The 14,835-nt window shown below is 38.0% G+C and overlaps 1 protein-coding gene across 1 annotated transcript in view; it reads right to left on the bottom strand.

Annotated features, from left to right (window-relative positions):
• Positions 1 to 8,984, bottom strand: part of dock5 (dedicator of cytokinesis 5) — a 39,744-nt gene extending 30,760 nt beyond the window's left edge. Inside the window, exons 1-7 of the mRNA XM_081707702.1 lie at positions 8,827 to 8,984; positions 3,669 to 3,752; positions 3,028 to 3,068; positions 2,856 to 2,911; positions 2,534 to 2,630; positions 1,747 to 1,895; positions 566 to 701 (exon numbers count right to left, since the gene is read on the bottom strand). Of these exons, the coding sequence (XP_081563828.1) occupies positions 566 to 701; positions 1,747 to 1,895; positions 2,534 to 2,630; positions 2,856 to 2,911; positions 3,028 to 3,068; positions 3,669 to 3,752; positions 8,827 to 8,869 (606 nt within the window). The 5' untranslated portion in view covers positions 8,870 to 8,984. The remainder of the gene's footprint in view (positions 1 to 565; positions 702 to 1,746; positions 1,896 to 2,533; positions 2,631 to 2,855; positions 2,912 to 3,027; positions 3,069 to 3,668; positions 3,753 to 8,826) is intronic.
• Between the last annotated feature and the right edge of the window lie 5,851 nt (positions 8,985 to 14,835).

The following is a 14,835-nucleotide window of genomic DNA, read 5'->3' as shown; positions in this document are numbered from 1 at the left end:
TTATGCCAAATTCTGAACCTACCATTGCAGCTGAAATCAAGACTCATAAGACCAAGTAACATTTTTCCAATTTTCTCTTCTGTGTACCTCAGATTTACAGAGTCATTATTTGAGTTAATGTTGTCATTCTATCTGCTTGAACAAGTCTAGTCATTCTCCTCTGACCTCTGGTATCAACAAGACATTTTCACCCAGAGATTCGCCATTCACTGTATATTTTCTCTTTCGCGGCATTCTCTGTAAACCTTAGAGGTGACCGTGCTTGAAGTAGATCAGTACCCCAGTAGATCAGTATCTAAAATACTCAGACCATGTTCAAAGTCATCTAAATCACCTTTCTTCCCTATTCTTGTGCTCAGTTTCAGCTTCAGCAGGTTGACTTGACCATGTCTACATGCCAAAATGTTGCCATGTTATTGGCTGATTAGATATTTGCTGTAATGAACAGGTATACCTACCTGTGTAGGTGTGTGTGTGTGTATGTGTGTGAGATAATGTATATACACAGAGAGAGCGAGAGAGAGAGAGAGACAGAGAGAGAGAGAGAGAGAGAGAGAGAGTCTACCTTCTCTTCTTGTATCTTCTCATCGATACTGCGGGAGGCAGACTCGTGGGCTCTGAATAAATTAACTGTACTGGTACATTCTGGGTCTAATGTATTTCCAGCCTCATCACGAACAAGTAAATCCAACCCCAGAATCCTTAGGAGAAACAGAATTAGATTATTAAAATATTAGTTAAACAACTAATAAATATGCACACAATTTAGACATATTCTGGATTGGTACATTCCTGAATTATGTTATAATTACTGAATATTTCTACATTCATAATTAAGAGGAAAATATTATGGCATAATATGTTCAGAAAAAATAAATTAAAACATTAAGAAATGTTAAATTCTGTGTTATAAAATGTTAAAAAAAAACTGCACAGGAGTGCATATCTTATTTGAATATAATCTATTTTTAATTGATTTGTTTGTTTTGTCTTTGTTCTCACAGTGAAACTGCAATTAAAAACAACAATTAGCCCAATCTAGCTTGTCGGACTATCAACTGCACAGCATTTTCCACCATGTGTCAACAGTACAATATCTGAGATGCATGGAAATCTCTGGAAGAAGCATAGAATTTGATTGGTCTTTACTGTCTTTCTGCTAAGAATAATGCTTTTTTCTAGAGACCTGCCATCTTTCAAGCTGTGCTGCTGGAACTCACCTGGTAGAGCAGTAGGGTAAGGTTCTAGTAACACTAAGCGCACATGTTCGATTCCTAGAGAAAACTCTAGGATTAAGTAATCCTGGATTAAGAATACTAATTAAGTAAATTGCTTGTATTTCACTGACACTCCCACAAAGCTGACAGCAGTCATAAAGGGAAGCAATACACTCCAATAAAATGTAAATATGGCCACAAAATGTATGCTGACATTTTGTTACCTAGCAAAATGAATCAGCTAGCAAATAATGGCATTATAAACAAATATAATGAAACTTGAAAAATGTTTGGGGCTGGGATGGGGTCAAAGACGGTCAAAAAAAAAAAATGGAATGCCATTCAGTGATCACATAACCTGAATTCCAGTGAACATGCATTTCACTTACTGAAATCAAGACAGACACTCCCAAAACGAGCACTAATAGTTGTGCCTGAGGTTGAAAATTGTTCTAGTGAAAACAGTCTGAACATCAGCTTTGGGAGGAAGAGAATCATCTCAGGGAGTTTCAGAGAAACAGCATCCCACCTGTTTCCATAATCAATTTTTGCTGTGACTTTCTTCTTGAGCTCTATAAGGTCATCTTTTGGAAGCGTTCCTGACACAATCTGTGAGCGATATTCAATTAGGTTGTAGGTCATCTGCTGAACGGTCTGGAAGAGTGCGGCCTTATTGTTCTTTTATGGAAATAAACAGATGTCAAAAATTATATTACATCTTACAAATGAACTGGTAACAGGTCTTTCATGGGAACCGGGGAGGCTCAGCAGTTCTACAGCAGAGAAAAGTACCCCCATTGAAGCTAAGTTCGGAGGGGCACTATAATGTTCATAAGTCACTCATCATTGCAAATGTGTGATTAATACATTACAACATTATTAGACACTATAGTTTATGAGATAATAGGCCTGCCATATTTAAAAAATGTTGCATTTCTACCAGGTATAACAGTATTTGCATGATACCAATAATTTACCATCTTTCTATGTATAGACGTTCATATAATTTTGAAGTTTTTTCCTTTATGGTTTACAAAGTAACTATGCAATATTTTTGTTATATAGTATAATCAAGTACTGTACAATAATATTTTATAAGGAAAAACAGGTTGGATGTAAAATAACTAATGAAATGTTATAATTAAAAATGCTTAAAAGCATTTGTTAAACATAAAATAAAGGCACACCAACAGATGATTGGTATATCAAGCCATGCTGTTATCAGTATGTAAGTCAGAGTTAAAATGGATGTTAGGTTTGAGAATAAGTTAGGAGGAAACATTCAGAGTATAATGAAAAATCAGGTATCCACATACCACATAAAGCTTGTTCCATATTTGTACCCACTCTCTCAGTGTAGCACCAAGCTCTTGCACCAGTGGCAAATCTGCTGGTATCACTGTCTCTTTTTTGCTATACACAAAAAGAAAATAAATATGGAAAAAGGACTCAGAAGCACATTATACATATATTTATCTTTTAACAAAGATACAAACCCATATATTCTTAAAACAGAAATAGGGTTAGAAAGGATTATTATAGCAGTCATTAACTTAAGAACAAAGGAATCAACTAGATGATGTTCTATAAACTGCAATAAAACAGAAGAAGCTATTTTGCTGTGTCACTATGTCTTACCCTGTCCCTTCAACTTTAGCTTCTTTCAAGTGGATATACGTGGCTGGAAAAATTCCCTTTGAGTTGAATTTAAAAAATGGTTATTAAAGAAGTTTATTAATTTAGTATGCATATGAATGCTGATGATTATAATTATAATCAATGTTTATCTAATTTCTTAATAAATCACAACCTTTTGGGATTTCTGGCGTAAAGTGTATCCTCTGTACCACCCTAAGAAACACAGTGAGAGAGTATGTTTGTGTGAATGATTGAGGCAACAGTTATGATCATGAAAAACAAGTTTATCAGTTCTAAAATTTTAGAAACACAAAAACTTTGACCCCAGCATCATGGGCCAACTGAATGGAATGCTAATGAGTTAAATTAAAGGCATACAGTGACATTCTTGACAAATATGGAACAATGTTTTATTGTCACTCTCAACATCACTGAGGAACACTTTCAACCCTTTGTCTGTAGGCTCACCTCCAAAACAAGACACACAGCGTACAACGCAATACCTGAAGTCATTTTTAATGTTGTACTCACTAGATGTTTAACCGCTACATTATGTTCAGTGAAAATAAGTGAGTAAGAAGAGAAAACAAGTACAACTACTGATATCAAATCTCAAACCAGATAATAATAATAATAATAATAATAATAAATAATATAATAAATATGAATTTGTAAAACACCTGGTCATACACTTGTAGAATATACAAATCTGCAGTAGAAAGCCAGCATATTAAAGAGTACTTTAGGCTGTGGAATCATGTTTAAAATGAACCCAGACAGATCTGTCAGGACATGTTTACCTATGACACTCACCTTCAAACATCTCAAGTATGTGTACTGTGTCCCCCACCTGCAGGCCCAACTCCTGCTCCCCGTTTGCATCATAGTTATAGATAACTGCATGGCAAATCCACAGACAAAAGAGAATAGAAGAAAAATTAATTATTAAAGCTATTTTTCCTTTTTACAACCAGAGATAGGGGTATAACAGAAAACCAAATATAGAACACAAAGTGCTTTATCACAAAGTGCTACATTGAAATTCTGAGTGAACTACTTAAATATGGACTGATACTGCCAAATAAATGTTACTACCAAAAGGTTTTTGAAAAATCAATGGGGTATGACTCCAGAGCAAAAGTTACATTATAAGATTGTTTGTTCTTTGATTTTTGTTATGGTTTTGTTTATGTTCCCTTAATGCATTAGCAATAAGGATTGATGATTTCTCAACATCCTGGTTCTCTTAGATTTAACAGCAGCATTTCACACTGTTAATCAAGATCACCTGTTGGCATTACTGGATAAGCCCTTATCTGGTTGTAGTCTTACATCACCAATATACAACAATTCATTTCAACAGACTCACACAAATCATCTATAGCCCCTTCTGATTGAGGTGTACCCCAGGGATCTGTTCTTGGACCGCTCTTCATATAACTACATTTCTTCACTTGGCCAGATTATCTGCTATCATGGACTTAAATTCCACTGCTATGCTTGGAATTTACCAGTGCATTTATGTATGCAATCTCGAAATCACACTGGTCTCTTGCCCACTTGATCAGAGTGGAGACAGTGCTACATTAAATAATATTAGTTAAACACTCCTGATTCATCAATCAATTGCTAGGTTTAGTAGGTGTGTCTAAGCAGAGCAATCCCTAAACTTTGTAGGACTCCAGCCCTCCAGGACCGGACTTGGATGCCTCTGTTCTAGAATGTTGATTAATGCCTTCCTGTAAACCTGATCGACTGCCTCCTGTACATCAAAAACTCAGCAGCTAGTGTCCTTACATCTAGCAAGCACACTGCATATATTACACCTCTTCTGCAGTACTTACACTGACTCCCCGTCATTTCATGGATAAAGTAAAAAATTCTTCTTCTAACCTTCAAAGCAATACATCATTTGGCTCCTATAATACCTTTATGAACTCATTCTCCCATACCGTCCCTCTCACACAATTAGATCTTCCATCTCTGGACTTCTTATTGTTCAACCATGACACTCAACCATGGGTGGCAGATCCTTCAGTGCTGCTGACCCCAAACTTTCTACCTCAAGCTCTGTGTAACTGCTCATCACTCTCTTATTTCATATCCTTGCTTAAAGCTTTCTTCTCTTTTCCCTTCTTAATCTTTCTCTAATACATATCCATTTATTATTACTTACTGCAAAGCCTCCATGGGTTTGTGAAAGGCACTACAGAAACGGAACTTTTTTTAAATTAAGGATGTATTTTTACACTGAATGGCCTTTCTTCCCATTCTCATTCTGAAATGCATCTAAATGAGATGGCAGTAGCATATGCTCACCAGAATACTGATCTCTCCATATTGCAAAATATCTTTCAATATAATTTGTGGACAAACATGCTTATTATACCATCACTCATAAAAAATGTGAGATGAACTCACTCTTCAAAATCTTGATATGGTCTTAGTACCAACTTACAATATACATACACTCCTTGGCCAAAAAAAAAAAAAAAAAAGCTAGGCCAAACCCAAAACTGCATAATAATAAGCTTTTAATGTTCTCAACAGCAAAGAGTCATTATATATGAAGACACAATCAAGTGCTTAGAGTGTTAGCATGTTTGATAGTAAACTTCTAGAGGTTAACGCGTTGATGTGGCATTTCTAATAAAGTGATTAAGTTTGTACAAGGAGAGCACATTGAAGAATGAGCACTGGCTTTAAATATTGATCAATAAGGTGAAGCACGCAATTGGAAATTGCTTGTGGCCATAGACTAAAAACCACATGTCCAACATGGTACTGCATTAACTGCTGAGTCCAGACATGGTGTTGTACTCAAAAAATAACTACATAGTTTATACTGGGAAGGGCCATCAGTGGTTGTAGGTAAGGGGGGCTTAGACTGGTTGGGATATGGCCCCATAAAGGCAGAGTGGCTGAGGTTGTCATGTCATAGTGTAAAGTGGTAGATCCAGATGGAGTTGCTGGCGTGGAGCAGGCATTGACGGTGCCAGCTTTAGTCACTAGGGAGCCCAGGAAGGATTTGTGTTGGAGAATGCTTGTAGTCAATATTCATGTGAGACTGGCAGCACTGAGCCAGTGGGGCTGGGTATGGCCTTAGTCATTGGGAAGGCCATCATGGATTTTACAGTTGTGTTTCCTAGTGGCATAGTGCATAAGGGATGTCACAAAGTTTGCTTGTGGCATAGTGTTTAAGAGGCCTGGCTTGTTTTAAAGTCAATTTGGAGAGGGTTGGGACGCAAGAGTTCACTGTTGAGCCTCCTGGAGGTATTGCTTAATTCAATGAATCAGACAAAAGGAGGTGCCTACCTGATGAGAACACAGGGACCGGAAGCAGGTCCCTATGTGAAGCTCTAATACTTTTCTAATGGCACAGGATATTCAACATCTTATCCTGTATATATAAACAATGTGTACAAGAAAGCCTTTTAAGCAAATTGACCTGTTTCCAACTTTCCGACCCAAAAACAGTTCACTGCAGCAATGAGAAGTGACAAGCAATTTTCTTGTTGTTGTTCTTTTGTTAGAGCATTACATTTAATTTTGGGTTTGGCCCACGTTTTGCCCAAGAGTATCCAATTACTGTTTGTGAGGCTCATTTCTGCAACATTCTACCCATCCTAGAAGTCAAGAGTAATACTGCAGTGGCCAACTGGAAATAATTATTCAGTGATCACAAAAGATTGACTGAGTTTGAATTCAAGGACCAGAATTGAGCATCAGATATACCATATAGCACTTCATAATAATAATATGTTATAATGTATAATAATGTATAACTTCAACGTTTAAGTAGGTTTAAATCATGAAAAAAAAAACATTCAAATAAGCAAGATGAAAAAAGACTATACTTGAGAAAACAGGCCTGCATTAACTCAATTAACCTTCTTTTCTCAGACCAGAAATAATTGAGATTTTGTCTAGACATGCTCCATTCTGAACCTTAATGCTGGAAAGGAAGCCTTCATTATAGGCTTCTAACAACACTTCTAACAGTTCTTAAGTCTGACTCACACAGGATAACCCAATTTTACTTAATACTACTGAACTTCATGCCAACACATGAAATGCATGGAAGTATATTTGTGTTAGTTTATTTTTGATATTAGGCTATCAAATATCAAAAATAAACAATGTGGGCATATATTCTCAGCACAGCATTTACCACTGTGCAGCTTGTCTGACAAACCTGGTTATTCTGACCTTTCAGCTTAATCATTTACACAGAACATGGACCAGATGACTAATTTTACAGCGTCCACACCCAGGCAAATCTAGGTCTTGAAGAGGAGTAGCACATGAAGGTAAATACTGTTATGTTTCTGTCAATGAATTAAAAACTACTAGACACAAAATGAAGGCGAAAGTACAAAAGTATGTGCAAACACAAATGACAGCCTGCAATTCAGAAATTAAGAAAATATAAAGCATGTTAATATGTGTGATCTAAATGGGCAATAAAAAATTATGACAGTAGTATCTGCATTTTTGTACTCTCAGCTACAATAGTACTGATAACGAGGGTAGCTTCCATCTCAGTTTCATAACAGACTAAACCCAAAATACTATCATGCAGAATGGTTTTGTTGTTGTTGTTTTTCCCCCCCCATCAATCTGATCATTTAAGCTTTTAACATGAGTTTCCCTGCCTTCCTGTATTCCTGGGTCATGGTAAATCAAGAATTAGAAAGCAGACATGCATTTTTAATAACATTAATGGTCGTTGCTGGGACTAAAGAAAATTATTTTACATTTGTAATAACTGTAACATCATCTGAGAGAAACACTAATTGATGGACGATAATATATAAGCTCATTTACAACCTGTAAAAATAACATAGAATAGCTTGCAAGCCTTTATGCTATCTGTGCTTTGCTAAATTGTACTTACTTGACTCATGTTTAAGGTTATAAAATTGGGAAAATTAAATAAATTTGAAAAATAAACCAAAAAATTAAGAAAAAAATTTTTTTTAAAGAAACAAAGCCCAAAACTAGACATTTTCTTGTTACATTTACTATAGCAATACTATAGGATACCCCACCAAATTAAAGTTAGAATAGTCATTTAAATATTTAATAACTCAGCAAAGTTACATGTGTAAAGTTAAACATTAAACCATTTAACATATGGGTAATAAAACATTTCCTGATCCATACATGGTAAAAAATACTGATCTAGGATCAGCTATTCGTGTCCACACAGCTGCATTATTTAGATTATGAAAAACACAAACATATGCTGTCCCAGCTAGTATACTTTACATACGTAAGATAGTTAACTTAGGTTTTATATATCGTTCCAAATATAAATCTGTCTATAGTATTACTATTATACATACAGAACCTATGCACATTAAAAACATTTACTCTATAAACAAAAGTTGACTACTCTTATTGCTCACTTCGTCTACAAACCCAGCAACAACAGGTTGATTAAATTCGTGCAGTATGCACTCTGTCCACAAGTTTAAAATTTGAAGAAAGGCAATAGAAACTTATTGTCTACGTCACACCACCTTAAGAGAAGCCCAATTAGATTTCTGGAGTAATCACTATGCGTAAAGTTCAACGAAATCTACTCCAGTCGAAAGAAAAAAAAAATTGTCTTATAAATTTTTTAATAGGCTGTAGTAACAAATTGCAGTGATGGACTGTTCAGATGGTACATCTGGAACACGGAACCCGTGTAAAACTTCTGTAACCTGTGACAGACGTCTACAAATCTAAGACGTCGCAATTTTTCCACTTCAGGTCTGCATATTGCTACAAATCCTGTCAAATCTATACATCCACCAACCAACTTCAACATCTCCTAACTAGGTCATATAATGACAAAGGTAAGTTGAACTAACTGCTAAGCAGTTTTTGAATTGGTAACTCCCGTTCGACTAGGGCGACAGATGTGTGAACACATGAACATAACCAACACGGCAACAAAATAATATGGTTTGTCAAGACTCACCAACGCCATATTTTTCTTTCTTTGTCGGAATCCACCGAGTCATTGTGGTGAAACTCTGTGGGATAAAATAAATATAAATATATATAAATACCAGCGGTGAATACCACCGTTTTCTGTATGGACATCACAGTTCCGGTGTTATGCAAAGAAAAGTGTGCTGGGAAAAAGTGTGTTTGCGTGCAAGGACAAGCCTATCGTACGTCGGACGCGCCAACACACGTATTGCTGCGTTAATGATCAAATTTTCTTTTTTTATATTATAGATCTTCTACTAAGCTCACAATCATGGTTTATTTTTTAATAAACAGGGGGTTTACAGAGGAGCGAAATACGACCATAATAAAGTAGAACTTTCCATCTCATTGGGCAGTATTAGCCATTGATTTTTTAAGGAGAAACATTTAGAGCGTAATCAGAAATTGCTTTAAGTACGTTAGAAGCAGAGCTGGCATTTAGAAATAACGCTGTCCAAGCAATAAAAACGCACATAACTGCAGGGCACGCTTTTTACTCTAACTTCATGACTCATTTGGGGCGGGCGTGAGTAAAAAGCGCAGAACTCTGTAAACTACTGCTCAATCCCTAGTTATAAAGGTTTTCGTAGTCAAGTAACACTTATGGGTGCACGGAAAGTATTAACAACGTCCTTGAAGCATTGCCCCATATGACTTCTTACCTGACTTTTATTAACCAAAAATAGCAAAAAGAAGAAAGTAAGATGTCCAAACATTCAGTCAGGAGCCAGGACTGGGCATGACCTTGATGATGCAATGTTGATGTGCCTACATTGTTATGGTCTGTCTTACCCATTATAGAGAAAGAATGTCTGGAATCCACTATTCTTGCTGCAGCTGCTTCGTGTCTCTCTCTCGCTCGCTCGCTGTGCTCAAGTCTGTGTGTGCTGTAGATGCTTGAGCAATATCTGTGTTGTACTTTATTCAGGTGTCACTTTCACAACTGATCCTAAGAATCTGTTGTAAAATGTTATGCTTGTTGTTACACTGCTGCAGTGCACTCCTGATCCAGTTTGGCATTTGGAACTGTCTGTGCACCTCGTTACTGGCCCCACCGGTCCTTGAGTGATTGCTGTGGCTTATATAAGACCCTGCTGGAAGAAGATGGCAGCTTGCCCAAGCTCATTCTTGAATTGGTATACTTGTGTATGATTTGTGAGTTTGTCATCATTGCTGTGCTTACCTTGTGTTGTGATATCCCTAGTTATCTTGCGTTTGTGTATGTGCAGATCTGTATGTGGGCATTCACTCTGTTTTGTTTATGATATGTTTATATGTATAGTTACTGATTGTAGGGAGTGATGCCTGTTTGTTTGGGTTTGAGGTTATTGCTTATTGTCAGGGAGTTAGTGTAGAATTGTATTTTATTTTTGTCCTGTGTAGTGTAGTTAGTTGTGTTTCGTTTGTTAGTGTGCGTTTTTTACGTTGGCAATTAGCCACTCCTGAAGTTATTCTGTTTTTTTTTTGTTTTGTTTTTTTAAATAGATGTATGTATGTATGTATGTGTTCATGATTTAAATACACAAAATTTGACCTCGTCTGCCAGTTCACTCCAGTGATTAATCATTCCACATACCATCCTGCTACCAGTATTTTCAGTGCTGTTGAAACCTCACCGCCTAGACAGGGTCGTTACAGAATTGGGGGCTCATCCTCTGTTTTGTTCCTTCCCTCTTTTTCTTTGGTGGCTGGGGTTTTGCTGTTTTCTGTCTTTGGTTTGGTTGGTTTGGTCTTTGTTTGGCTGGTGTCTTGTTTTTTGTTTTTTTCCTTTCTTTTTGGGTGGGGCACCTTGTGGTTTTGTGACTTTGGGCCATGTCTACTTTTGACCTGGCCAAGTTTACTGTTTGTCCCACTATTGAGCAGTTTGATAAATGCCGTAAGGTTGACTTGCTTTTCATAGCTGACTTATATGATGTGGTTATGCCTCGTTAAGCTCCTAAGAGGGAGTTGTTGTTGGAGGCACGCTTAGTCAAAGCTTGGGTCCTTCCGCATAGAGGCAGTTCTCCAGGTGTTGCTGCTAACTCAGCCCTGAGCGCAGAAACAGTGGAGGCTGAGACTGGCTCTGCAGGCAGGTTGGCCATGGACTCTGGTAGGTATTCGTCTCCGGGGAGGGATCCTATGTTGGAAATTAGAGTAAAAGAACTTGAGCTGGAAATCCAACGACTGGAGCATGAGATGGAACTACTTGCGAGTGCGGGGGGGTTCAGGTGGAAGCTGTAAGAGGTTGCCTTAATGAGGATGAGTATGGGCTTGGAAAAGCCTGTGTCTCTTCCTCAGGAATTGGTCTCACCAGCACCAGTTTCTGCCACATGTGCCAGAGCTCTGGTTCCTAAGCCTCGATCCTCCAGTGTAATGGCTCGTCCAGCTATTCTCGTCCAGCTATTCCTGTTCCAGAAAATGCAATGTTTGATGCAAGTTGGCATGTCAGGTTGGTGCCAGTATTTAAGAAACATGAAGTTGATGTGTGTGTGTGTGTGTGTATATATGTGTATATATATGTATATATGTGTATATATATATATATATATATATATATATATATATATATATATATATATATATATATATATATATATATATATATATATGCACACACCATTGAGACCAGACTAGGACTTCTAGAAAACCAGAATAGACATTGATTGCTTATTTCTTTATTTTTATCATAATTGTTTTCTCTCTCACTACTTCCAACTTGTTTATATTGTTGCTTGTATTGTTGTATTGTAGTGTCCGTTGTCGGCCAGAGGAGGATGGGCCCCCCCTTTGAATCTTGGTTCCTCTCAAGGTTTTTTCTTCATGCTCTAAGGAATTTTTTTTGTTACTGTCGCCCTTGGTTTGCTCACCAGGGGCTTGGACTCAAACTTTTGTAAAGCTGCTTTGTGTGAATGGCTGATGTAAGAATTGCTATATTAATTTCACCTTGACTTTGATTCCTCCATCATAACATAGAAACAGTGCAACTTTATATTTAACATGCCAGTATTACTGCTTTGTGTAGATACATTAGGTGAGGGACAAATGTCAGCTACTGTACTTTTGTTGTTAGGTTAGGCTTGACTAGGCAGGTTAGGTTTGAATTCTTTTCTTTGGGACCACCAATAGTCCACTGTAGCTGCTGTCTCAGTGTTTGTTTTATCAATTTTTAAATGATGTCATAACCCTGTACATTAGTACACTAACCCTATACATTAAGTCCTATCATTTTTCTTTGTAGTAAAACAGTAAATAACAGTGACAATTATAAAGGGAACTTATGCAACCCACATAGGCGTGGATGAGCGAGACACTGACAGGAACAGAACGGTGAAGCCAAGGAGCAGGGAGGGGAACCAGATGAAACACAGGAACAGACAGACCAGAACACAGGACATGATAAGGAGCAGGAGCAAAACACCAAACAGAAACAGACTGAGGACAAGGAGACACAACAAAAGACAGGTGGGAACTACGATGCAGATGAGTCGGGAGGCAGGTCTAAAAGTGTGGCGGTGATTGAAAATGGATCTGGGAGGTCTGGAGGCACGGCTGCGGCGTTCAGCAACAGGTGCAGGGGGCTCCGGAGGCACGGCAGTGGTATTCAGTGGCGGCGGGTCCAGGAGATTTGTATGTCTGGAGGTGTGGCCACAGGAACAGACCTGGTACTGGACATGAAGAGAAGAACTGGCAGAGCAGTGTCTGTCATGCCGGGAACAGGCTGGCCAATGTCTTCCACGCCGGGAGCAGGAACTGCGCGGCCTGAAGGACGGCGACTGGGACAGGAGGAGTGACCCTGAAGGAACACACAGATACACAACCCACTCTGAAGCTTCCAAGGCTCACATGGGCTATGGTGAACTCACAATTGCACTTGAGAACACACCAAATACCTTAAAACAGGTCATCTGAGCCTTCACTCTGCATACTCACATCTTATGTTGCAGATCACTTCTCCCTGCAGCATTAATCAAGGCAGGCAGGCTCATGGCACTTACCTGGCACCTCGCTGTAGTCATAAGACATTGGATCCTGGGACAATGAGATGCCCACGAACCCGCAGCACCAGGAGATTTGCTCTTTCTGGCTTGGTGGTGCTGAGACATGGCAGATTCAGACCGTGTGGAAACAGCCGGGGTTTTGTCCCAACGGAACAACCACATAGCAGATTCTCGCTCCCTCGCTGCATCCTTGGTAGCCATTCTGTAACAGAGCGATTGTGAGGCAGATGCATTTGCTGAGAAGAGTGAGATTTATTAGGGGCAAATCCATAATCAGAGTCATAGTCACTGTCCAGGGTCAAATTACCAATAGGAAGAGTTCTGGGATACATGGCAAACAAGAGAAAAAAAGCACACAATAACAGAAGAGGTTTAAAAAAGGCTACAATAAGGAACACAACAGAAAACAGACTATGTACAAAATTACAGGTAGCACAAAAACACAGAGGCTGGAACAAACATCTACACAGAGCAAACAAAAGAATGGATTAACAATGACCAGTACACACTGTGTATTATATTATACTATACACACACACACACACACACATACATATATATATATATATATATATATATATATATATATACACACACACTGAGACTGACAAAGTTCAGAAAGTTTACTCTCAGTTTTTTTTTGCTCCTTTTGCCACATATTTATATGGTATAGTGAAGTACAATTATAAGCTTTTCATAAGTTTTTTTTCTTGACAAATACATCCAGTTTAAGCAAAGACTTAATATTTACAGTGTTGACCCTTCTTTTTTAAAACTTCTGCAATTTGCCTTGGCATGCTGGACATCAGCTTCTGGGCAAAATCTTGACTTATGGCAACTCAATCATACTGATTGTGCTCAGCCCATTGGCCCATTTTTAAAACTGCTCCCAAATATGTTGTGCATATTTGCTTCATGAAAAGGACCAAGCTGACTTGAGTTGCCATGGTGATTTATGCCAAAGAATTCTTTGCAGTCATTACTGTCAGGTCGCTCTTGAGCAGCCTCTAAGTGTGCATCTGTGTAGAGATGGCCTTTGATCAGTTCCATGCAATTCCTCTGTGACTGACTGTCCTTCAATAATGGTGTAAATGCACTCTTCACAGCCTTACAAAGCCACCCTCCAACTCTGATGATCCCAGAGGTCTCATCAAACTCAGGCTATTAGGATAATTAGGCAAATTAGTAATTAGGCTACTTAGTAAACGGAAGAGAAGGGGATTACCTAATCCAATTCCAATGCATAAAAATTACGATGACCTAACCAGTACCAAAGTAATGAACATATGAAAAGATACAGGCCTTATACTTCGATGGGTTCAACCAGGTCAGAACTGGCTGTTCTGGGTAGCAGCCCTTCGGATCACATTGCTGGGTTTACAAGCCTGCACTCATATGGGCACGGAATGGGCACAGAAAAGACCCAGCAGTTCCTGATTCACTGGACTTCATTTCCAAGATGGCTCACTCAGAGAACTAGCTACATTTGCATTGTAGCATTTCTAGACAATGACATAACAGGAGTCATGATGTAGATATGTTCTATATGTATATTCTTATCTTTTCTGGAGATTCAAGAACCAAGTAATTACTGGCCACATGACAATAACTTCCATCTCTGTCAGCACAAATAAACATGGATTTGCTTAAACAAAAATGTAGGTCAAAAAAGAAAAAAAAAGTGATGAGTGAATTATGAGGAGCATACACTAAAAGATAAGACAAATAAAACAAGAAAATAAAATGAGACTTGAGTTTCCTTAATGAGAGACTATTGATGATTTCTCAAATAAAATCAATAGTGTTTCCTTGTGTAAGCTTTGCTTGTTCTTTTTTTATCCCATTCATTTTCAGTGGGATACGCCAATTCCTTTAGACTTGCCCAACCAATGTACAATGAGTCTGGCATGTCCAGTTGGGGAGATGCAGTATAATTAATTAGAATTAAAATTATAGAATTGTTGTTTAATGAGTGGGTGTGAGTGTGTGCATGAGAGTGTAATTGTCCCAGGGGGATA

This window comes from Electrophorus electricus, chromosome 25, assembly GCF_041902795.1.
Source record: "Electrophorus electricus isolate QZ-2024a chromosome 25, ASM4190279v1, whole genome shotgun sequence".
NCBI classification, from domain to species: domain Eukaryota; kingdom Metazoa; phylum Chordata; class Actinopteri; order Gymnotiformes; family Gymnotidae; genus Electrophorus; species Electrophorus electricus.
Note: the sequence above shows the minus strand (reverse complement) of the source record. Positions and strands in the feature narration are given on the sequence as shown.